This window comes from Cyprinus carpio, chromosome A19, assembly GCF_018340385.1.
Source record: "Cyprinus carpio isolate SPL01 chromosome A19, ASM1834038v1, whole genome shotgun sequence".
NCBI classification, from domain to species: Eukaryota; Metazoa; Chordata; class Actinopteri; order Cypriniformes; family Cyprinidae; genus Cyprinus; species Cyprinus carpio.
The window spans coordinates 12,786,441-12,812,489 of NC_056590.1; the positions used below are offsets into that span (position 1 = coordinate 12,786,441).

A 26,049-nucleotide genomic window follows, 5' to 3' on the forward strand; every position below is an offset into this window, starting at 1 on the left:
TCCGCGATGTTTTATTCAATCGATGTTCATATGGTTCCCGTATCGCGCGTTCATTTGAGAAAGAATTTATCAGATTTCCTTAATTAATTTGAATACATTAGCAATAGGCCTACATATTTTAATATAAATGAAATCCCTTCCTGAGTTAACTACTGCACCTAACAATTCTCCTGTCCACCAGCAGATGTCACTGTTTCCTCAGTGGTAGTTCATTATTTTTGAAACACCTGCGCAATGTTTCTTTATACTAATCACATATTCAAATTATGTAAATACATGATATATGACAACTATCATACTCAGATTACAGGGACTTTTCATTGAATGCTTGCATATTCAATAAAACTTTAAGTTTATAACCTGAGTGTTCTTTTGATGTAATTCAGCCATTTAACAACATGTCATAAATTTGGCTATTTAAAGTATCCTACTATCACTATGTAGCTAATGTATGGTATGTAATTAGCATTCCGTTATATTTTAAGCCTTTTTATACTCAAAGTATTGGTGCCTATTCAGCAGAACGGGAAGGGTGAATGGAGATGTTTCTACTCATAATCCACACAGACTCAATTTAATCCTAATTAAATCTTAACCTGTTTAACATGAAATAGTCATTTATACTTGCTGTTAAAATAATGGTAATATAGAACACTAGTTCTAGTGTATTCCTTTGTGTTCACGTGTCAACCAATTAATAAAAACATAAAACAGAGAATGAATTAATATTTATTTCTAGTGATCTTTTTTAATATATCTTTTCAAATAGTATTAAGTCTCTTGGAATGATCCCTCTAATAAAAGGAAACTGTTTCTGATAGAACATTTAATGATTTGTCTTGTCAGGTTCATTTCAATTTCCAACGAAATTGGGTAAACTTCTACAATGCCATAATGATTGATATCAAAATAGTTGATGCTACACTCATGTGTGAATATGACTCTCTTTTAAAACATACCTCAGGTTCAGTGGTTTCGTACATTCCACTGAAGGGAGGATTCCCTTTCCTGTGCAGATGGGTGCAGGCAATGAACTAAAACCTTTGTTGTTAAGGCAACCCTGGGATGGCATGCAAAAGAGCAGATTTGTCTAGCATAAATTAATCATAGCATCATCGATTCCCTATTCCTTTCAATAGACCATGTTGTCCTCAAAATATGTTGCCCACTCAATCTCATATGGTTATTCTCCGGGTTAGTGGATGGTTCAGTTAATTTGAAACTATAATAGACATACAGACTATAGATAGATAGATAGATAGATAGATAGATAGATAGATAGATAGATAGATAGATAGATAGATAGATAGATAGATAGATAGATAGATAGATAGATAGATAGATAGATAGATATTTGAACTGCTTACCGGTGCGTACCTGAATTACATAATAGTCTCTGTTTTGTTTTAAAATGCCGTCTCTCGATAGGCTACATGTCACGTTTCCGTGGATTTTTATTGGCTTTCTAAACGTCAATCACCATTATGCCCCGCCCACCTCCTGCTCACCTCACCGCGGAACTCAAACCACAGCTCGATGTTCAAACCTGAGCTGGAAGCCGTAAACTTAAACCCTGCGGTCTCCTCCACCCTCTGCTTCACTCTCGGATTACATCGGTGCGTCACGGACATTTCGTTCGAGATAACTTTCCCAGAAGAGAAGTTACCTAAGACCTGACTTCGGCAGGTAGAAGAAGTGGGATGGTTAACCCGAAGACAGTCACTTGGGCAAGCGTGTAAATGTGCTGATAAGGCGTTTTTATAAGTGGACCGTCAGTGACACGACGACAGAGCCGCTGCGCCACGCTGTCACTCTGAACCTGCGACTGCGGTAGGCACAGAGTTTGTGTTCATTTCCCGCACGGAGACGTTTTAATCTATCTTTGAATTATCAAACAAGTCTTGGCTTGTTGTAAGAGAAGTATTGTAACTTAACTGTGGTTCATAGTCACACTTTTACCGAGGGAAACCTCTTAACATTCCATGGATGTAACGTTACATCCGAACATAAATATGATTATAAAAGTGTGTTTTGTTAAATACTCAGCCAGATCACCAATCATCGCGTTGTTTGTTTTGAGTTTAGTGTCTGTCGTTTTAGAAACCCTTTTAAGTTCTGTTTCCTGTCCTCATCATGGATTGACTGACTCATCGATCGATCTGCTTATTTTTACGCCGGTTTTCTTTAACCAAGTTTGTTTCTCAGCTTTGCAGTTCGTGTTGAGAGGTTGAATGTTTTCTGTGGTGTTATATACGATGTGATTGATCTGTTTGGTCAGAGTCATCAGCGCATCGCGTTGCTCTGGCAACGAAAGGGGCCCGCATCGAGTGGCCTGCAAGCGTTCAGGTGGCGCTAGGAATGCAAATATTATTGTGTGTAGTATAATCCTTTTATTCTTATTTTATGTAGTTTTTGGTTATTAATTTAATTGGATACAAGATCAAATGTTGCTCCCCTTAAAGGGATACTCCACCCCAAAATTAAACTTTTGTCATTAATCAATCACTTACCCCCATGTCGTTCCAAACCCGTAAAAAGCTCTGTTCGTCTTCAGAACACAATTTAAGATATTTTGGATGAAAACCGGAAGGCTTGAGACTGTCCCATAGACTGCCAAGTAAATAACAGTGTCAAGGTCCAGAAAAGGTATGAAAGTCGTCATCAGAATACTCCATCTGCCATCAGACATGCAATCTGGGTTATATGAAGCGACGAGAAGACTTTTTGTAAGCGAAGAAAACAAAAATAACGACTTTATTCAATAATTCCTTTGTTAACCGTCTCCTCTGTGTCTCTCCATATCACCGTATGCTGTGTATGCTCTTTTGTGTCATCCGCGGCACAAGGATGCGCTGTTTTATTTCAAATCAAAGCTAAATACACGTGATAAATGACAAAATGTTCATTTTGGGGTGGAGTATCCCTTTAATTATTATCAAGCTGGCTTTGGTGTAGTGTGAATTTAATGGTGCTAAGTTAGACTTTTTAAAATGTTTTTATTGACTTACAGGGACAGTACACCTAAAATAAAACTTCTGTCATCATTTACCATGTTGGTATGGTTTCCTTTCTTCTGTGGATGGAAAAAGAGTTGTTAGGCAGAACAGCCTCAGTCACAATTCGCTTTCATTGCATCTTTTTTTTTCCCTTCCATACAATGAAAGTGAAAGGTAGCTGAGGTCGTCATTCTGCTTACTGTCTTATTTTGTGTTTCACTTTAAGATTGCAAAATGCTAAAATTGTCTTGTATAATAGTTTGACACCTCGTTTTATGTAGTTTTTAGTACCATTGATTTGGTTAATTATTTATTTTTAAATAATGAGAAACACTGTCCAACATTGTTTCCCGTCATATTGTCGTCATGATCACTGTGGTTTAGTGGGGCTTTCAGAGTGTTAAACTGAAGGCTTTACATGTTTTGAAATGAATTATGTGGCTTATGAGTTGTATGTTTTTCCTAAATGTACTCGTACACAACCATAGGCTAAAACAAACTGCTTTATATAATACAGTCAGACAATAGTACATACAGATCATATTTTTTAAAACGTGTCTGTGGCCTTTTTTCAGAGCTGGAAGTTAGATGTCAAATGTTGTTTGAAGAAGTGAAGCCTAAATTATAGTCTAGTCAAGTCAAGTGACCTTGATTTATATAGCACTTTATACCATTAAACGGTCCATTTTTCAATTAAAGTCAGTTCATCATTGATTCAGTGATGTCATTGACGATGATACATTAAGTGGTTTCATTTGCTGTCTAACCAATGTACTTAAATTGATAAGCTTTTGTTGCCCCTGTGAGATCATGCTTACTAAATCATGTGACTGAAGCATCTTTCAAAGACCTCAAGGGTTATATCACTGTAAAATGTGGTCGTGATTTTAACAGTAAAAGACTTTAAAAATGCTACAGTAAAAACCTGTTAATTGGTGATTTTAATTTACGTTTAAAAGAACAAGTTATTGTATAATTTACAGTGAAAAACCGTAAATTGACATTCCCCGGAATTCCCTGCATGGCACTTCACATTTGATGTTTTTTCTTTAAAATAACGTTTTCTTCTTAGTTTTTTTTTTCTTATCAGTTGTGTACATCAGGGTTTTATCTTACATCTAATGTTGTTAAATTAATGGTTATTGCATTATTTCAGTATCACACGACCATGATGGTGTTTAGCGTTTGTGTGAATGGCACTGTGCACCTTTTATATATATATTAGAATTGACCTCCTCAGCTTGTGGAAAAGCTGCTTGTGAAGAGCTTTGGTTTATCATGTGAGTTTCTCATTACCAACAGTTTTTGGTGGTTATCAGTGTATTACAATGGTACAAAACAGATAATAGTACTTCACTCGGTTATTATATTAAAGGTGGGATAAGCGATTTCTGATAGCCAATGTTGACATTTAAAATCACAACCCTCTACATTGCGAGTAAATCACTCGCATATGCGACTAAATCTTCACTCTTGGCTAAATGATATCTAATATTAGCAAATGGCAAATAAATTCTCGGATTTTATTTGCCAGTGTGTGAGTTGGAGGCTAAGTATAAGTTTATATAAGTGATCTGTTATATTTCTTAGTTTATCTTAATGTATGCGCAGCGCACCTATATTTCACATACAGCAAAATAACTTACGAACTACAACGACTCGCCATCGCTTTGTCTCACACACACATGCAGAGAGAGAGAGAATTGACGTGCTACATGTAAACAATATTCTTTGTTGTTTTTTCCTGTCAAAATAACGGTGTTCCTTTGGAATTCTTCAGCTTTTAAGAACTGCTGCTTTTTCCGCTAGTGGGTGGAACTAATGTGCAAACGGCAGTCTCATTGGCTGGCACTCAGCTATTGCTGTCCCTGTATTGATTTCAGCAAATCAGTTTGAGCAAACGCACACAACCTGATTAATATTCATGAATCCAGTAGCTCATTAATCCTTAGTGCGGTTTATATTGTTCTTATTAGTAGAATTCGTAGCATTATTATCTTATCAGTATTTGTTTTCCAAAAATTTTTTTTTTTTTTTACAGAAACACTGAATGACCAAAAAAGCACCACTACCAGTCCAGTTAAAATGTTCAGTTAAAATTACTAATATGCACTCAAACATGGTTATCACGTTTTAATTCTAATTACTAAAGTTCTATCATTAAATAATACTTGATAATTAACATATTATAATGCTTGACAGACTGATGTTAGGAGTGTACTTTCAGTTATTTAAAAAACTGTGCCATTTTACAAACATATATCTCAGTCTGGCGAGTAAACTAAAAAAATTACTAGCCAATGGCGATTCAACTGCCAAGGCATCCGTAGAGGGTTGAATCACCAAAACAAACACGCCCCTACCCCAATATTAATCAGGTTGTGTGCGGTATACAGGTCCTTCTCAAAAAATTAGCATATTGTGAAAAAGTTCATTATTTTTCATAATGTAATGATAAAAATTAAACTTTCATATATTTTAGATTCATTGCACACCAAACTGAAATATTTCAGGTCTTTTATTGTTTTAATACTGATGATTTTGGCATACAGCTCATGAAAAACCCAAAATTCCTATCTCAAAAAATTAGCATATCATGAAAAGGTTCTCTAAACGAGCTATTAACCTAATCATCTGAATCAACTAATTAACTCTAAACACCTGCAAAAGATTCCTGAGGCTTTTAAAAACTCCCAGCCTGGTTCATTACGCAAAACCGCAATCATGGGCAAGACTGCCGACCTGACTGCTGTCCAGAAGGCCATCATTGACACCCTCAAGCGAGAGGGGCAAGACACAGAAAGAAATTTCTGAACGAATAGGCTGTTCCCAGAGTGCTGTATCAAGGCACCTCAGTGGGAAGTCTGTGGGAAGGAAAAAAAGTGTGGCAAAAAAAACGCTGCACAACGAGAAGAGGTGACCGGACCCTGAGGAAGATTGTGGAGAAGGACCGATTCCAGACCTTGGGGGACCTGCGGAAGCAGTGGACTGAGTCTGGAGTAGAAACATCCAGAGCCACCATGCACAGGCGTGTGCTTTTGAACCAGAAACAGCGGCAGAAGCGCCTGACCTGGGCTACAGAGAAGCAGCACTGGACTGTTGCTCAGTGGTCCAAAGTACTTTTTTCGGATGAAAGCTAATTTTGCATGTCATTCGGAAAAACAAGGTGCCAGAGTCTGGAGGAAGACTGGGGAGAAGGAAATCCCAAAATGCCTGAAGTCCAGTGTCAAGTACCCACAGTCAGTGATGGTCTGGGGTGCCATGTCAGCTGCTGGTGTTGGTCCACTGTGTTTTATCAAGGGCAGGGTCAATGCAGCTAGCTATCAGGAGATTTTGGAGCACTTCATGCTTCCTTCTGCTGAAAAAGCTTTATGGAGATGAAGATTTAGTTTTTCAGCACGACCTGGCACCTGCTCACAGTGCCAAAACCACTGGTAAATGGTTTACTGAGCATGGTATTACTGTGCTCAATTGGCCTGCCAACTCTCCTGACCTGAACCCCATAGAGAATCTGTGGGATATTGTGAAGAGAAAGTTGAGAGACGCAAGACCCAACACTCTGGATGAGCTTAAGGCTACTATCGAAGCATCCTGGGCCTCCATAACACCTCAGCAGTGCCACAGGCTTATTGCCTCTGCAAAAGGATTCCCGACCAAGTATTGAGTGCATAACTGAACATAATTATTTGAAGGTTGACTTTTTTTGTATTAAAAACACTTTTCTTTTATTGGTCGGATGAAATATGCTAATTTTTTGAGATAGGAATTTTGGGTTTTCATGAGCTGTATGCCAAAATCATCAGTATTAAAACAATAAAAGACCTGAAATATTTCAGTTGGTGCGCAATGAATCTAAAATTTATGAAAGTTTAATTTTTATCATTACATTATGGAAAATAATGAACTTTTTCACAATATGCTAATTTTTTTAGAAGGACCTGTATATCTATGGTCTACACTGGATGCGGCGCGGCACGACACGACAAATCCCCGACAAAAAACTGCTGTTGCTGCGTTCTATTTATGACGTATTGACACAAATTTCAAATGATTTTCTACAGTCGCTTTGTCGCATCCAGTGTACTAGACAGACTTTAGCTGTTGTGGCGCAAACACGGTGTTACTCACCTATTGAGAAGAACCTTCCGCTCCTTGAGTTCTCTCCAGCGCTTGAGAGCTGATCAGATATTTACATAGGTCCTACTTCTTGCCTTATTACCTTAAGCCTTCTTTTGTTCCGCAGACGGTTTCCTCTTTTATTTTATTTTATTTATTTTTTTTCCGCCATTTCTATCTTTCTGTCCCTTGGCTTGGAGTCAGCTAATGTCCATCCTGTGCACTGAACAAGCATTGAACGCTCTTTCCTCCACTTCATGAGTTGACATGCCTCTTCCTGCTGATTGTTTTGCTAGTCGGCCCGAATCAGTTTTCTAAAGCGTTTTTAAAAAATCGCTTACCCCACCTTTAACGTTATATCAGATAATGAAATATGTTTTTTTTTACTGTGAATGTAAGTTTTAAGTCTGTAAAACCCAAAATGTGGCTACCATATTTTTTTGGGTGAAGTTCTGGCAAAACCACAGCTGCCGGTATTTTACCTTAAATGTCACAGGTTTTTTTTACATTGTGGGTTTTCCCTCATGAAGTCACTGACTTTGTCATCTGCACATTTCATCTGACCTTCATCCACAATAAGCTGTTCTTTATTCAACTCGAACAACCTTTAGTCTATACCTTTTAATCTATCATATGAGTTTGTATTTGTCATAACTGTATCTTCAATATGCTTCCTTGCCATTGGTCCTACTGTACAGCCCTCAACCTACAGCCCATTTACTGTAATGACATAATAATTAGTTATGTAGAGTTGACATGCATTGTAAAGGGCCAATCCTTTGTGCATATTTGCCAGTCCTCATATTTTGTGCATATTTGTTTGTGTGTGTGTGTGTGTGTGTGTGTACATTAGTACTTACAACCACATTGCTTTACACAAGTCAGTATGGAAAATGTCAGTTTCCGTTGATGGTTTTGCATTGTTTGGCCCTACAACTAACTCTGACCATATTGTGTTGGCTTCTCCAATGTTTACATCATAGGTTTCTCACCCTCATCAGACAAGTCAACCTGTTTTCAATGTCACACATGCATTGTTTACCACTCTAACACAGGGATCAGGGACTGACAAGCATTATTAAATGGATTGTTCTGGCTCAGAAATTTTAGAGAGAGAAAGGTAAATATACATGTCAGAAAGTTGAAGCATTTTAGACTTTTAGGAGATTAAGAGAAAAACTGAATTAAAGACAAAAAAACCCATGACTTAAAAGCCATATAAGAACACCTATACAAAATCCCATATACAAAAGCATTAAAATAATTTTTGAAGGATCATGTGTCAGTGAAGACAGTGAGGTTTTTTTTTTTTTTTTTTTTTTTTTTCAAGGCTGTACATTACAGTAATTTTACCCCGCTTTGCATCATGGCTAACTCTATTATCGCTGTAGTATTTGTGTTCTGTGACTGTCTTTTGAATCTGTTCTCAACATTATAATAGGAAAGAAAAGGGTTAAAGGAAAACACTGCCTTTCTTTATTCGAAAAAAAGAGAAAAGAGATCCTTGATCCTTGAAAAGAGACCGTGGGAGCTTATAATTGCACAAGGAAACTTCACTTATTTTGGGAGAGTCTCCTTTCTAAAGTCTTGAGAGTCTCCTTTCTAAAGTCTTGATTTTATGAGTTTATTATAAAAGATTTAGCAACACATTTCCACTGATTAGAAGAAATGTAAATAACCTAAAGTATATATTTACAACCTTGCATGCAGTGCAAATCCGGCTGAAATGTTTGTAGTGTGTACAAATGTCGTGGAGATGCAAAACCACAGGAATTCATTTTTCCCTAAACACCAACATGTATTCAGACATGTACGCATATTCGTCTACATACCTCAGTACAGCTTTAAACAAGTCTGGCTCTGCAAACTAAACAAAAAGCAGGCTTTGAGTTCAGTAACGTTGAGCTGGAGTTAACGGTATTTACATACAAATTCTCAAACACACATAAATTTAAAAAGAAGCGAGCAAGTGAATGCCCTTGAATACTCAGAAACTTACTGTGAGTGTATGTGTGGAATAACAATATGTTTATCCTAAGGCTAGAGTGGCTCACATATACAAGAGGAGCTTTTGTGTGTGCGGTCTGTCTATTCACCACAAATTTGCCCTGGTGACTCATCATAAGAATGACCTGACCATTAGTAGTCTTTGGTGTCATTCTCTCTCTCTCTCTCTCTCTCTCTCTCTCTCTCTCTCTCTCTCTCTCTCTCTCTCTCTGTCCGCATACTCCCTCTTTATTGCTTTATCCTAAAGATTTTTCAGTGTATGTATGGGTGTAGGTGTGGGTGGTAAAGTCATTTTTAGAGGTTTGTGGTCACTCTGAAGTAGTTTGCTGGTTGTGTTTGAGTTGGATATTTTGTTTGCATGGAACAGACCTGTTTGTAAAAATTGCAAATGTCTCTCAAATGGCAGGTCATATTTTCACATTTAGACTTTGTAAGTTCTACAGTTTGGGTTTGTGATGTCAAATGAAAGTGTCATGAAACCCTCCAAAATATGTGGTTCAGTCCGGTTCATTACTGGAGGGATCTGTATCAAAACCTCTCTCAGATGCTTTATGCCATGCTTTTATGCCATTGTCATTTATACTGTACATAAAAAATACATGTGTACATGCATCAAAACTGTATGTGCATCAAAACTATATGTGAATAAGCTTTTACATTTTTAATAACTTTTGAGACTGTTATGCTGTCACACTGACGCACAAGTATCTGATCTGTTAAATGTGCTCAAAGTGGACGAATGAATCACCTGACATCTATAAATCTAGAAACTCTTCCATAAAACGTTGCATGCAAGATTTTAAAAGTTTTGGTTATTGATTGAAAGCTTGTTTCTTTTTTTTGTGGGAGAAACCTTGCAGCACATATTTGTTTGCACCATGCAAACAAACTCTGGTTTCAGAATGATTTTCAACTCATTGCAAAAAGGTCACACATGAATAATCACGACATACTGCTAATGTAGATGAGCAATGTACTAGTTTTGTATCATATGCAACACACACATATTTGTGCAAGTTTAAGACCCTTTAATGTGATTAAAATTAAAATGTTATGTTCAAATAGAGAAACAAATGCAAACGTGGGAGAGTGTGTGACATTTAAATAATAGTTTTTTACATTTTACATCTCATAATAAATTACTAAAATATTATTTGGATAAGTTAAAATAAAATAATTGGGAATATGAACGTTGTATACTGGTCTTATGCGTTGGTGTAATTTATTTGATTTCCTATATATATATAAATAATTTTTTTTTTTTTTTTTTTTAAAGAGGATAAAGCAGATTTTACTTGCTTAGATATAACTTTAGTTTCTACTTGTCATTACCTGACTTTCTTAGCCTCGCTCACATTTGTTCTTGCCTGTGTCTCTGTTGTCCTCTACTGGCCATATTATGTAATTCAGGTACTGTAATTTTGTATTGCGTGTTGCCTGTTTTTGTCTCCACAGTAAGTTAATTGCAAGATGAGTACAGAAGACCAAATTGCACCGCTGTCTCCCAAAACATCACCCGCCACACCAACCATAACACCATTTACACAACGAAAAGAGAGTAACTCCTCATCGGAAGACAACAGACAGGTAAGACAAACTTCAGATATTTACTATATACAGACTTGACTGATGTTTGCTAAAAAATCTAGTATGCAAATATTTTTTTTTTTTGCCATAGCAGTGGATATGAGAATCTTTTTGATGCAGTTGGTAGTGCTGTAAATGCTCTGAATGCTTTAAATCAACATCTACATCAGCAGTTTTTAACTCTCTTAGGAAAAATTCAATGTTCTTTCTTCCACAGATTTTTTAAAAGTTACACCTCTTTTTTCTCCTTATTCTTTAGGACAGCTGGGAGTTGGTTGAGGACTTGCAAGGTTTGACAGAAAATATTCAGAAGCCTGAGAAGCTGGAAGGTTTGCTGTTGAAAAAGAGGAAGTGGCCAATGAAAGGCTGGCATAAGGTGATCACATAATATTGTCATTTGAAGACATATTTCACCTGAGGGTGCTTAAAATGTTTTTCTCCTTGTCTGTCTGTGTTTAACAGAGATATTTCCTGCTTGAAAGGGGCATCCTTACATATGCCAAGACTGGGACTGATGTGAGTGTGAAAACATAGTCTCACCCACATGCTACACACAACGTTCTTCAAGGCCTATGTGGAGTAAACTTGCTTAAATCCTGTCAGTGATGCTTTTTTGTCCCTTACTGTGTGATTGATTCCTCAGCTGAAGAAAGGGAGGTTACGAGGTCGCATTGATGTTGGTCTCTCTGTCATGGCCATGAAGAAGAAGTCAATGTGCATCGACCTGGACACAGAGGATAGTATCTATCACCTCAAGGTATTGGCATACACTCAAACACACGCTCACCAACACATGGTCTCATTTTGAGAATGCACATTAGCTATATTTATTGTGACATTCATAGGCAAAGACTCGGGATCTGTTTGAGCAGTGGGTGACTCAACTACGTCATCATCGAACGTTCCGTCAGAACGAGATCACCATGGAGCCTCCCGAGCTGCTGCTGCAATCTGACCCCACCGCCAACAGACGAGTATTTACCCTCCTTATACAGTCGTCCTAAAGTCAGCCTTTATACCTAACATCCCATTAAACGGGATAAAAACATGTCAAGCTGTAAGGAAATTTACAATAATAATGAGAGACGCTGAAATTTTGCCTGAAACTGACAGTTTACTACTTAAGTTATTAAAATATGTCATGGTTGATATTGTGTTTTATACTGTTTTGCCTTTAAAAACATCAATACAGTTTCCATCTGGAATTTAACATGATTTGTTGAATCAAAACATCTGGATGTACAATATGAAAATTTGCTTGTTTATGGTACTTGGCATAAAAAAAAGAGTTTGAATTTAAAGTAATACACATTTGCTCACAATATGATATCGCTAGACTGAACACTAATTAAAATAAAATTAATAATTACTGATGTGCATATTTCTGTGCAATTACTGGGTTGCATATTATGCACCCTTAATAACAACAATATTCAGTCAGTAAGACTTTTTTTTTAAGTCATAATAAAGACTAACATTGTTACAAATATGTATATATGTTTTTAAATAAATTGTGTTCTTTTGTGATTCCATCACAGGAATAAATTACCTTTTAAAATATATTAAAATAGAAAACAGTTATTTTAAATTGCAACAGTATTTCACAATATTACTGTTTTTACTGTATTTATGATCAAATAAATGCAGCCTTAGGGAGCATAAGAGATATGTTTCAAAAACACTGAAATATCTTACTGACCACAAACATTAATGGTACTGTAACTCTTTCCTGTTATTTCCAAGTGATACCGAAAGTCACACAGCAATATGTGCAGATAACACATTTTGTATTCTCTCTCTTTATTACCAGCGTTCATTTCTCTCCAAGCTGCCTTTAGCCCTGTTGAAGAACAGCTGGTGCCAAAACTCTCAAGACATAGAGAAGTGCTGCAAAGGTAGATGGAAAAACCTGCACTGACACATCATTTTGCAATATTCATAGCAAAAGTACTGTGCAACTAATACATAGAGAACATTTTAGAGATGTTGTTTTCCTGATCATCTCTAGGAAAAATTAAACACTGTAAACTTTTTAGATCTGTCAGAGTGTGAGTCAGCGCTGCTGGAATTAAATTTGCTGCTGAAAAATATGGAAGTTCTTCACAGAACGTTCTCAGCACCTGCCATTAACTTACTGCAGGTAGGTCTGTTTGCATGTGTTTCGTTGTATCTATGGATTAAATATGTGTTTATGTTTGGTCTGTGTGGGTAGGTTTATTAAAGGGATACGCCACGCCAAAATGAAAATTTTGTCATTAATCACTTAACCCCATTTCGTTCCAAACCTGTAAAAGCACTTTTCGTCTTCGGAACACAATTTGAGATATTTTGAATGAAAACCTGGAGGCTTGAGACTGTCTCATAGACTGCCAAGTAAATAACAGTGTCAAGGTCTATAAATGGTATGAAAGTCGTCATCAGAATACTCCATCTGCCATCAGACATGCAATCTGGGTTATATGAAGCAACGGGAACACTTTTTGTAAGTGAAGAAAACAAAAATAATGACTTTATTCAATAATTCCTTTGTCAACGGTCTCCTCTGTGTCTCTCCATATCACCGTATGCTCTTCTGTGTCATCCGCGCCACAAGGATGCGCTGTTTCTACATGTATTTAGCTTTGATTTGAAATAAAACCGTGCATCCTTGTGGCGCGGATGACACAGAAGACTGACGACGACTTTCGTACCTTTTATGGACCTTGACAGTGCTATTTACTTGGCAGTCTTTTCATTTTGGGGTGGAGTATCCGTTTAAATCTGATTAAACATTAATTAGGGAACATCAAGATAAATCCTAAACTATTCATACATAAATAGCATTTTCTTCTTATAATAAAATGCAAAAGTGTACACTGTCAGGGTTTGGTAAGATTTTTTTTTTTTTTTTTTATCTATGGCTCATTATTTAAACAAAAATGTATGTAAGTTTGTGTGTGTGACCCCAGACTGAAGGCTCCAAAAAAGAGAAACGAGGACACAAAAAATGGAGATCAAAGAATTATAGCAAGGAAAATAAAAACACACAGCAGGTAAAATAGCTCTGTTTCTAACTGCACTGTACACACCCAGACACTGCATCACACACACTCTCTCATTCACTGTAACCCTGATCTGTTGTTTTCTAGCAAAACCCTGATGCTTCATCTTCCCGTCTGCATGTATCTCACCCGAACTTGATATATTCAGAGCCTGTTTCACCAGACTCATGCCTGGATAGTCCAGACTCACCAACAGACGCCTCTCGAATGCAGGAGGAGTTCTGTCGGCTCGCTGGCACTGGTGAGTATGAATACACACATGCATGCTGTACTGTTTCAGGAATATTTATATTAAAAAGTATGTTTTCAAATAAAGGATAATGTTCAGTAACATTAGTTTTGCTGTAGTATCGAAACTGGTATCGATAATCATGAAATTTTACTTGTACTGTTATTGGCTACTGAATTTTTGAGAACAGTATTATGAAATGACACATACTCTTTCCTCTTCCTCGCTTTTCTATTTTTCTTTCTTCTACTAGTTCATTCCACTCTTCGGTCAGCGTACACTTCACTTTGCACAGAAAGAGACCGAGTCAGGAACACATTGGATTGTATCAGTGAGAAGGTACAGGCAACAAATTTGTTTATATGCTCAGTTGTTATTGGCCAAAATCAACAAAGCCAATTATGACACAAATTTTCTCAACCGATCAGGAAGTCCTCGTTGGATCACGCCCTCTCCGGCAGCAGGTGTCCAGTGAGAGTCGAGGGTCAATCCCAGAATCCCTGTCAGAGTTTTTTGACGCTAAAGAGTATCTGCTGTCTGGCAGCTCGTCTGAGAATGAGGTCAGAGAGGTCAAGTGGTCAAAACGCAGATTTTGTGATTTACAATTGAAATAAAAAATATTTTTCATTAAGAAGAATGTAAAACACATGAATTTCTTACTGATAATTATATTTTGTATATTTTGTGACCAGGCGTCCGATGATGATTCGTATGTCAGTGATGTGAGTGACAGCACATCAGTAGAGTTTTGCAGGAATGAGAACGGCGTTGCCAAGGAGATTTTAAGTAAGGCACTGTCCAAGTACACCTTAATGAAGCATCAACTTTCTTTACATCCATATTTAATGGTTTATGTGTGTTTTTGTGTCTTCAGGTAACGGCAGCAACTGTGCGGTGATGCGACGAGACCGTTTGCCGAGTACACGCATGAACGAGAGCGTGAATCTGTGGAGTATTTTGCGTAGTAACATCGGTAAAGACCTGTCGAAAGTTGCCATGCCTGTCCAACTCAATGAGCCCAACACCCTGCAGAGACTGTGTGAGGAAGTTGAGTACTGCCACCTGCTGGACACTGCTGCAAACACACACGACCCACACATGCGCATGGTGAGATCAATCAAATGCATTCTATCATCATTTACTCACTCTCATTCTAAATGACTTTCTGTCTTCAAAACGGTTTTTATGTTAAAGGAATAGTTGACTCAAAAATTAAAATGTGCTGAAAATTTACTTACCCTCAGGCCATCCAAGATGTAGATTAGTTTTTCTTCATCAGAACAAATTTGGAGAAAAGTAGCATTACATCACTTGCTCACCAATCGATCCTCTGCAGCGAATGGGTGCCATCAGAATGAAAGTCCAAACAACTGATAGTAATCCACATGACTCCAGTCCCATCAGTTAACATATTGTTAAGGGGGCAAAAGTGGATGGACTTTTTCACATTGTGGAAACATTATGGATTATGGACTTTTTTTTGTAGGATAGAAGCAACGGTTGAAAGTTAATACACCTTAATGATGGACATGCAGTTTTTCACTTTACAAGACTGTAACTGATGGTGAGGATTACTTGTAGAGTAATGTGATGTTTTTATCAGCTGTTTGGACTCTGATTCTGACTGAACCCATTAGGATCCACTGGTGAGACAGTGAATAAATGTTAAATGTCTCCAAATTTGAGGAAGAAACAATCTCATCTACATATTGGATGGCCTCAGAGTGAGAACATTTTCAGCAAATTTTTATTTCATTTCTGAGTGAACTATTCTTTTAACCATATATTATATTCTATTGTGTGGTTTGTCTGTAGGTGTATATAGCAGCATTTGCTGTATCTGCATATGCATGCTCATTCACTAGAGCAGGAGGAAAACCATTTAATCCTATATTAGGAGAGACATACGAGTGTCTCCGGCAAGATAAGGGCTTTCGCTTCATTGCTGAACAGGTAGGAGTGCACATTTCTTTTATTTCTTCCAAAACACAAAGTGAACACGCTCACATGAACCGTTACATTGTGTACCTCAGGTCAGTCACCATCCACCTGTTTCTGCTTGTCACTGCGAGTCCAAAAACTACACATTTTGGCAAGGTAAGTGAAGTACACTTGGCTAGTGTCATGACTTTTAGCATTTAGCATGATTTTAATGTCCATTCTCTGTATGTCCATTAGATGTCCGGTGGAAGAATAAGTTTTGGGGAAAATCCATGGAGATCGTTCCAATGGGAGTCACTCACTTAGAGCTGCCAGGGTGATTTCATTTTATCCTGAATTGTTCTGATTCCCAATCACTTCCATTATTCCATCCCACCTTCTCCACCACCTCTCAGTATCTCTCTGTCTCTCTTTTACTCATTCACTCATTCTCAGTTTTGGGGATCGTTATGAGTGGAGCAAAGTCACTTCATGCATTCATAACATTCTGAGCGGTCAGCGCTGGATCGAACACTATGGGGAAATGTCTATCAAACACTCTACCACTACGGGAGACGTCAGTCATTGTAAAGTCACGTTCCTTAAGGTGGGACCATCAAGACATGCAAAACAGGCTTTTAATTTCATTTATGTGTGTATCTGTGTTTGTCTTGCTCACATCTTCCTCTTGTGGAATAACCCTGACCAAATTTTCATTTTATTATTATTAATATAATTATTTTTTTTTTTTTTAATAATTTGTTTTATGCTATATTTGTCTTATATTCAGTCAAGATCTGGAGCTCTGAATGCTAATGAGGTAGAGGGCATGGTCACTGATTCAAATGGGCGTGTTATTCACTCTCTGTTTGGCAAATGGAACGAGGCCTTGTATCTGGGCAAACCGCCTTCAGCAACCTGCATCTGGAGAGCAAGTGAGTTTCAGACCAGTCCAGAAGAGTCTGTATTTATCTGTATTTAAATGGTTCAAACTTCTAACTTACATTCATTATGTTGTATCTGAGATGAATTTGTGGATAATGACCTCAAGAGGGTGCTAAAACAGCACCGTTTTTGTCTCTGTATGTGTGCATATAGATCCCATGCCCGAGGACCATGAGCAGTACTATGGATTCACCCAGTTTGCAATTGAGTTAAATGAATTGGAAGAGGGTTTAAAGCCACTCTTGCCCCTGACAGACACCCGTTTTAGGCCAGACCAAAGGTATAGACATAATAAGAGACATTTTAAAAAAAAATGAACGCTGCATTTATGTCAGGGATGGGCAACTTTGATAATGACAAGGGCCAGAATTTCTTCTCATTTATACCAAGGGGCCAGACTTCTAATACACGTCTACACACCTTTTACATCGTCTTACTCAATTTCCTTTTTATTGAAGGAAATCAAATTATAATTAATGTAATTTGTTTTTAGGGAAACTTTGTTGTCAGTTGCCAGCAGTATTACCCCAACAAGCCAATGTAAATATCTTAATTGCATTGTCTGTAAATTTGCAACAAACAAATGTACAGCGGTCTTACTTTATATTAGTGGCCTACAGAACATTGTCAAAACAACCTGAGCGGACAGTTAAAAAGGGTTTATTCAAAAAGAATAAAAAAAAGTACTCCAACTGGTACCATATTATAACCGTGTAAATTTAATAAGACCCTTAAAGACCTTTTTAAGACATAAACTTCACATTTCAGTCTTTAAACAATTTTTAAGTAAAGGAATGAGTCAAAAGTCTCAACTATTATATTAAACAATTATTTTCATTAAATTAAATAATTATCAATCAATTATTATGTTAAATTACATATATCTTAATGTCTTAATTGTTTAGATATTTATAGTGCATTGTAGCAAAAATAGCAGACATGCTTACTGAAAAAGCAAATTCGTTCTCTTCCGGCAGGTTTCACTATCGGAACGGCAGAAATTTAACTGTTTCCCCGGTAACCGCAGTACATAAAGCAGCACAATGTCTGACTTTGAAATATGCAGCGCTCATATTTATTCAGTGAAATAATAGCCTTTTGAAATTTCATCAACAATATAAACTACATACCAACCCTTCCCACATCCAATACCACATATAATAAAAACTATAATTAACACTTAAGAACCACCAAAGAAAAAACATAAACTAAAATCTCAACAATTAAACTGAGGACCAGTGGAAACAAGAACAGGAACCCCCTAAGAACCCACAGTTAAGTGCAAACATTTATGTTCAGTGCAAACATGTCTGTCATGCATTTGGCAAAAACAATTCAAACATATGGGTATCCCCTTGAACTTGGTAAAAAGATAATCTGTTTACCATCTTGACTGGAAAATACTGGTTTCATGGTCAGTTTTTCATTTTTTTATTTGCCAATGTTAGTAAATGTTTATGTTAGAGTGCACGTTCTACTGCGCTGTAATTAGGTCAGTGGTTGAAAACTAGCGACCTCTACTGTTTGGAGACAGTATTAACATCATAAACTGAAAGCAATCTTTACGTGACTTATTTTTCAAATTTTTTTAAAATTGATCATCCGAGACTAATATAATCCAGCGGGCCGTACTAAAAAGCCCACGGGCCGCCAGTTGCCCATCCCTGATTTATGTTGTCCCAAAGTGAACTTTTCCCATTACTAATGCTGCTGGCTACTTATTGGTCTGCTTTTTGTTAGATTACTTGAAGAGGGTGATATTGCTGGAGCAGAAGAACAGAAAGAAAGAATTGAAGTACTCCAAAGAGAGAGGAGGAGAGTCCTGCAAGAAAACAACATGACACACTCGCCCCGATTCTTCAAGTAGGCTAAGTGACTTTTATGAACAAAAAGGTGTATGTTGTGGTGGGTGCGTCATGATTTTTCTGACTAATTCTGTTTCTTTAATTCAATCAGACGTGCTGAAGACGACTCTTGGGTGAGCAATGGCACTTACTGGGACCTCAGGAAGGACCCTGGATTCAGCAAACTAGAAATCCCTGTGCTCTGGTGACCGTCAGTGGATTTGTGTCATTTGACTTTTCCATTTCTGCTTTCTCCGTTATTCATATGCAATCCTGCTGAGCACTGTGGGATTTAATGTACCATGCCTATGTTGATGTTTTTGTAGTGGTATTTATCTTTGTTAAACACACACATTTACAGCACAAGATAGAAAGTGCCTCTAGAAACACATTTATGCCTTTCTTGTCAAACTGCCTAGCTGATATTTAGATGTAAATGCACTGACCAATGACTTTTGTAAGTGTCTGGATGTTATTAGTGTATTTATATTCAATATGCAAACTGAAAAATCCTATTACTTAATCAAGTCAATTAAAGAAATCCTCAAATTCAATCAATTCAGATAAATTACACAACAGTAATAATGATTTAAAATCTTAAAGAACATACACTTAAAGGGATAGTTTACCCAAAAATTAAAATTAGTCCAAGATTTACTCACCCTCAAGGCATGCTAGGCGTGTCTGACATTCGTCTTTCTGACGAACACATTCGGAGTTATATTAGACATTGTCCTGTCTGTTCCAATCTGTATAATTGCAGTGAAAGGTGCCCCTGTTTATGAATCTGAAAAAAAATCTATCCATCTAAAACTACTACACACGGCTATGGGGTGTTAATAAAAGCCTTCTGAAGTGAAACATTGCTTTAGTTTAAGAAAAATATAGTTTCTTAAAACTTTATATATTGTAATGTCCAGCAGACCTGTGCAAAAAATCGAATGCGATTTTACACAGAGCTATAGTTCACAAATCACGTTCAAAATCGCCTGTCAGTGAACTATGACTCTGTGTAGTAAATGCCTCTCCATCTGAAAGCACGTGTTGGAGATTTACTACTAATCACAGGAGCGGTTTTACTGACGAGATGCGCATGAAAATCATATTCAATTTTTGCACAGCCCTAACAGCTTCAGGTCGCTTAAGCAGGCACGTTCACAAAAGGAGGTCGAGCATATGACATAGGCGCAAGGAAAGGCACAACGTAAGATCCGGGGAGAAAGTGACAAACGCAGATGAACAGATAAGAAAGCAAAACAAAACACCTGTCACAAACTTATTTAAACATCCCAGGTATTGACATAAACGCACCATTTTAATCAAAACAGATACAATTTTCTTGTTCACACGGTTTCCCTGTGCTGTACACAAAAGTTGGTTCTCGTGAGATTACACGCTTCTCCCCAGAGCTTACTTTCGTGAGACTACAGTCTTTTTCTGGATCTTACGTTGCACCTTTCATTACGCTTACGTCACATGCTTGACCGCCTTGTCGAGAACGTGTCTGCTTTAGAGACTGGGAGCTGGACATTACAGTTGATAAAGTTTTAAGAATTAAAATTTTTCTTAAACTAACACATCGTTTCGCTTCAGAACGCCTTTATTAACACCCCGGAGCCGTGTGGAGTAGTTTTACATGGATGGATACTTTTTTTCTGATTCAGAAACAGGGGCACTGTTCACTGCAGTTATACAGACTTGCACAGACAGGACAGAAAGAGGAATGTCAGACACGCCTAGGATGCCTTGAGGGTAAATCTTGGACTAATTTTCGTTTTTGGGTGAACTATCCCTTTAAGTTCACCCTAAAATAAAGAAATAATAAATTATTTTAATTAAGCCTATATTTTGGACCATTGTGTTTTTGATTTTTGTTGGATTATGACATTTATTTTTATGGTCATTCTCATTACTGTAATCTGAAAAAGATGATGTATTTAAATTGTAATGAGTTTATACATCATGGAAGTATTTGTTATATTAGTATTATTGTTTTCTATTCTTAAATCAGCACAGAATACTGTATAAAATATCAAGCGTATTACAGTAATGAGAATTTAGGGTACTTAATTGTCTTGAATTTAATGTTGACTGGCAAATAAAAAAAAATCTTGGTCCTAAAAATAGGATTAATGTTCTTTTATACAAAATTTTTTTTTTTGTTGTTGTTGTATTAAGTATTTGATTTTGAGTGACCTGGTTTGCGTTATTGAAAAGCATTGTGAGAGTTAACCATAGAGACCATTGGTGGCAATAGATCTTACGATGTACTTATGTTTTGGGAAATGCAGCCCTGGACTGACTGTTTTGAGATTTACACCAGAAGTTTCTACTATAAGCATTTGCAAAATGCATAATTAATGAATTGCTGACTCCACTTACACTCCACTTTATAATCAGGGAATATAGAAATAAAAAAATATATACATAAAAAAAAATTGATTTATGCATATTTAAATGGATTTATCATTCTTTAAATGGTTAATTATATAAAACTAATATAACAATAAATAAAAATATATGTGTGTCAGAAATTGTCTAATGATTGTGTAATTGATGGTAATTTTGTGAAATTAAGCAAGTGTCCTATTGCAAGTATGCCTTTACTTTTTATGTAATACCTTTGTATTGTAACCAAATACAATTGTTATTGGAGTTGTTTTATTAAGAAAGTGGTTTATTAAGAAAGACTCCACATGATATTGTATTTGATTTATTAAAAAAGTGGTTTATTAAGAAAGACACCACATGTTATTGCTTTTGTTTTAGATTTGTTTTATTGAGAAAGTGGTTTATTAAGAAAGACACCACACGTTATTGTATTTGTTTTATTGAGAAAGTGGTTTATTAAGTAAAACACCAGACTTGTTATTTTAAGCATTTATTAGTAAATGTTTATAACATTTATAAGCAAGAGCACAGCTAGAGATGACACGTGTATTAGGGAGAGCTTTGAAGAAAAAAGTAGGTGGTCATTAACTCAGCTGGTGTGTTTCAGAAGAAGCGTAGAAGACAGCAGTGCACAGAATCCCGAAGAAGAAAAATTAGAAGATGCAAGGCCTCTTATAAACAGCTTCTTAGGGGATTTCCAGTATGATGTCACAAGACATTGGGATCCACCTGCTGTCTATAAAAGAAGAAAGTGCTAGATGAAATCAGGTGCTGCTTCGAGACCACCTGAAGAGTTCTCCGGCACCAGAACCATTGCTGATATTGCCTTGAGCAAAGAACCATTGCTATATAATTTGTGTTTGACTGTGCTCTAAAAACTTACAAAGTAATGACATAAACCAGCTTTGCAACGACTGCCAAATCTCAACCTGAAAAAGCCAAACTGATGAATTTAAGTTGCTATTTGAAGCGTGTTTCAAATATCAATTCAAATGTTTCAAATAAAAATTTAACTGTGAAACATGTAACTTTACATGTTTATCTGTACAGAAGTGAAGAGTACATGTGTGTTCAGATGACAGCTAGAAGCTATAGCCTCTTGAGACCCAGGAATAGACTCTTGTCCTCAGTTGATGACATTATATTTTAGTGAATTTCTTTGAAAATTTGCATGTCCTCTGCAAGTTTTAAGTCTGGATGTCCTGTACAGAGCACATTCAGGGCTTTTTAGAGATACCAAATGTTTATAAGTTTCACCATGACCACTGCCTTTCCTTGGTCTTTAAAAATGGCTGATATTAGTTTAGTGATCAAATTTGACACTAATGGAAATGGAAATATGATAATATTTTGTAATTTTCATTTAAATCTGACTAATCTGTAAACTTTTTATCATAAATCAACATCACAGGAAAATGTTATGGGGTTTAAATCAAAATATGACATTCTGTTATGAAACAGGACATCGATTTCATATGTCCACTGTAGAGGACACCAGGACTAAAAGCATGTTTATTGCCCATTTTGGGAGACAAAACGAATAGGGAAAGAAATTATAAAACAAGAGTGAAAGTGAAGTGACGTGACGTGTGGCCGAGTATGTTGACCCATATTCGGAATTTGTGTTCTGCATGTAATCCATCCAAGTGCACACACATATTAGTGAACACGCACACTGTGAACACACACCCGGAGCAGTGGGCAGCCATATCAAAACACCAATACATTCCCGACTAATTATTTTAATATTCCTATGAAATATTAGATATTATGAATATCTTGCCAATTATTACTCCCATTATTACACTTCTTTTTTCATTATATGTTGCCCTAAGAACACAATAATGTGCAAATTAGATACATTGTATAGATACATTGTATTTAATGGGGATTCCAATTTATGGACATTTTACACATATGTTGCATATAGCAAAATGGTATATCAAATCATTCTGTTATATCTTTCATAACAGTTGAGAATCATCTTTACACAAAGTTTAGTATAAAAAAAATCCTGAAACCTAAAAATGTATTGATGATGTATTGTTGTTCATGCGTGTTCATGCTCATTCATGTCTTTTCATTTTTTTTTAAAGAAAACTTGAGTCATGGTGTCCTCTACTGAAGGCATAGCATAACATATTAATAAAATATAATTTTTCAAAATTTTTATTTTTATTTTTATATTCTTTTGCTTTAAACAATGTAATGACAAAAAATACTAAGTTTACAAAACCTTTTTTTTTTTTTCTGGGTCTCAGGAGGAAAGGATTTGCATAGTGAGTAAAGTAGCCTGACCACAGCTTCCCTTCTTCTAACAATGTCTCAGTTCCCAGGAAAGCTACATTTCTCTCTAAATTTGTAACCCTGTGAACTCCTTTGTACAGACAGTCAGATGTTCTCTAACATGCACTAACTTGTGTAGTTCACGCAGTTCGAGTGCTGCTGCCATTAAAACAAAAATAGAATATAACGAATTACTTAGAAATGTATTGAATAACTTAAAATGTTTTGAATAAAAAAGTAACATTTAGTGTGGGCTAACCTTTGTGCATGTAGGCTATTTGTTGTCACTTTTGGCAAAAAAAAAAAAAAGTCTGTGTGAAACCTGTTGCACACTAGTAACAGTAAGCACAGCGTAAGCAAATTTTTCACCAGCCATGTTAACAGGTTTGGGAGCTGGTTCCTTTTTGAGTCCATGGAGGGCCCCTTTTGTCTACAACAATATTTGAAAGGCCCCAAGTCCTGGTTTTATTACTCCTAGATTCTTTAACTAAAAGTTATCTAAATGTAACTGAAATTTATAAAGTTTAGTTATTTAAAGTTAATGTAAACAAAAGCACGTAAAAGGCTGACGGTGATCTGAGAACAACTATACAGTGAACTGCAGTGACACTTTAAAGTATTGCCTTGTCCAAATACCCACACTTGCAGTCTTTGCACTTGACCATTTGACAACTTTTATGACATATTTCCTGTATTTGGCCCAAGTGTTCAAGTGAGGAAGAAGACCACAAGTGTGTGTCAAACTTTTCATTTTCACCTGATGGGACACACTTATAGTGTGGTAAAAATGCAAGTGTTTACATAGCTTTATTTTAATTTTAAATTCTTAGCAATTTAAAATCAACTTCTAAATGTCTGTTCAGTAGTCCCTATAACATGACATAATTTTAATTTGTGGTGCTTCTAATTAAGTGATAAAGTCAACACTCGGCTACTAACTTTGCACCAATAAAACGTAAAAACACTGTTCTACCAAATTATATCATATGTAATATCTAATTATTAAATTAATATTTAACTTACATCTGAAAGGTTTCCGTGACCACTCGCGAGATCTCGGCAAAAAGTCTCACTATTTATTTCCAGAACATGATGCATGACGGGATACACTAAGCCTTGAACAGCGCTCTGGATCGGTATTCGAGATGTGGATTTAGTGTGCGTTAAAGGTATAGTTCACCCAAAAATGAAGATTTGATGTTTATCTGCTTAGCCCCAGGCATCCATTTTTCTTACTTCTGAAAGAAGAAAGTCATAGGATGCCTTGAGGGTGAGTAATTTATGGGCTAATTTTCATTTTGGGTGAACTGACCCTTTAAAACTGCCAAAGTGCAGTGCCCCTACAGATACAGTGTTAAAATAATATTAGCTCTTTATCTTTCATTGCCGTCCGACTATTCTCAGTTGTTGCATGGGCCCATGGAAAGAATTATGAACATGAAGCCAATTGTCTGTTCAAAAAAATCTTCAAAGTTTATTATTACATCCATACATTATATAGTTGCATTGCAAGGGGTGGTGTAGTGGTTTATCCAATAAGAATTGTACACTACAGAATGTCTAGCAAACAAAGGGTTTTCCTTCCTGCTACTTCTAGAGACCATGAGATGTAGATTACATCTGTATGGTATATAAAATGGGAATATGGGCAGGAGGTTCTGACCATATTAGGAGCACATTTAGGGGCAGCTGTGGCCTAATGGTTAGAGTTTTGGACTTGTAACCTGAAGATCACAGGTTTGAGTCTCGGTGCTGGCAGGAGTTGTAGGTGGGAGGGAGTGAATGAACAGCGCTGTCTTCCACCCTCAATACCCATGGCTGAAGTGCCCTTGAGCAAGGCACTGAACCCCCAGTTGCTCCCCGGGTGCTGGATATATAGCTGCCCACTGCTCCGAGTGTGTGTTCAAGGTGTGTTCACGTCTCACTGCTGTGTGGGTGCACTTGGATGGGTTAAATGCAGAGCACCAATTCCGAGTATGGGTTACCATACTTGGCAAATGTCATGACTTTCACTTTTTTCACTTCACATTTGGGAAAAGGATACCTCAACTCTGAGCAAAAGGACAGACCGAACTCAATAACCTGGGTCCGACAAGCCCCCACCATCTTTCACCATTTGAACCCTAAGAAGTAATACACCTATGTGCGCATGTGTGGTGGGGCACGGTACGGCTAGGTATGGTTGATTTTGGTGGGTTTTCCACTGGGTACAGTACCTGGTACCTGGTACTTTTTTTAGTACTACCTCGGTTGAGGTTCCAAGTGAACCGTACCGTTACCAAAACGTGACGTGTAAACTCTGCTGATCACGGATTTGCCGGAGAGAATCGTCACTACCTGCATCACTGAACTTGCGACACAAACACAACAGAACCGCTAGATTTAAATCAGCACAGCCAGTGAAGGATCGAACACAACTGTTTTGAACCAGTGCACCTTTTTTAACAACCAAAAAGTCTCTTGTTGATAGCCTGTTGAGGAAGTACAGACGTTCCTCTTGTTGATAGCCGAGGAGCGGATCCAGTGAGAGCTTGATGGGATGACACGGAATGAAAATTTTTCAGGAGTCACGGCAGTAGAGGCGGCGCAACTATAATGACATGTGAATAATCCCACCCACTCTAAAGCAGTACTGAACTGCAGTGGAAACACAAACCGATCCGAACTGAGCCGTGTCGAGCCGAGTC

General features: G+C 36.9%; 1 protein-coding gene and 1 long non-coding RNA gene across 4 annotated transcripts in view; one reads left to right on the top strand and one right to left on the bottom strand.

Moving 5' to 3' along the window:
* LOC109095545 overlaps positions 1–1,464 on the bottom strand; it is a 16,424-nt gene extending 14,960 nt beyond the window's left edge. Inside the window, exons 1-2 of one of the 3 annotated variants that reach the window (XR_006162633.1) lie at positions 1,368–1,464; positions 960–1,060 (exon numbers count right to left, since the gene is read on the bottom strand). This is a non-coding gene — a long non-coding RNA (uncharacterized LOC109095545). The remainder of the gene's footprint in view (positions 1–959; positions 1,061–1,367) is intronic. The other 2 variants (XR_006162632.1, XR_006162631.1) reach the window with 2 other exon arrangements.
* A 69-nt stretch (positions 1,465–1,533) lies between these two features.
* LOC109084825 (oxysterol-binding protein-related protein 3-like) lies at positions 1,534–22,097 on the top strand. The gene is made up of 22 exons (XM_042776587.1): positions 1,534–1,830; positions 10,575–10,706; positions 10,966–11,082; positions 11,169–11,222; positions 11,350–11,463; positions 11,552–11,680; positions 12,517–12,601; positions 12,743–12,846; positions 13,655–13,738; positions 13,835–13,988; positions 14,230–14,315; positions 14,405–14,536; positions 14,669–14,762; positions 14,851–15,083; positions 15,792–15,929; positions 16,010–16,073; positions 16,155–16,233; positions 16,353–16,503; positions 16,687–16,831; positions 16,995–17,121; positions 18,582–18,704; positions 18,798–22,097. Exons 2-22 carry the CDS (start codon positions 10,590–10,592, stop codon positions 18,892–18,894), a joined length of 2,427 nt encoding a protein of 808 aa, XP_042632521.1. The 5' UTR covers positions 1,534–1,830; positions 10,575–10,589; the 3' UTR covers positions 18,895–22,097.
* The last annotated feature ends 3,952 nt before the right edge of the window (positions 22,098–26,049 follow it).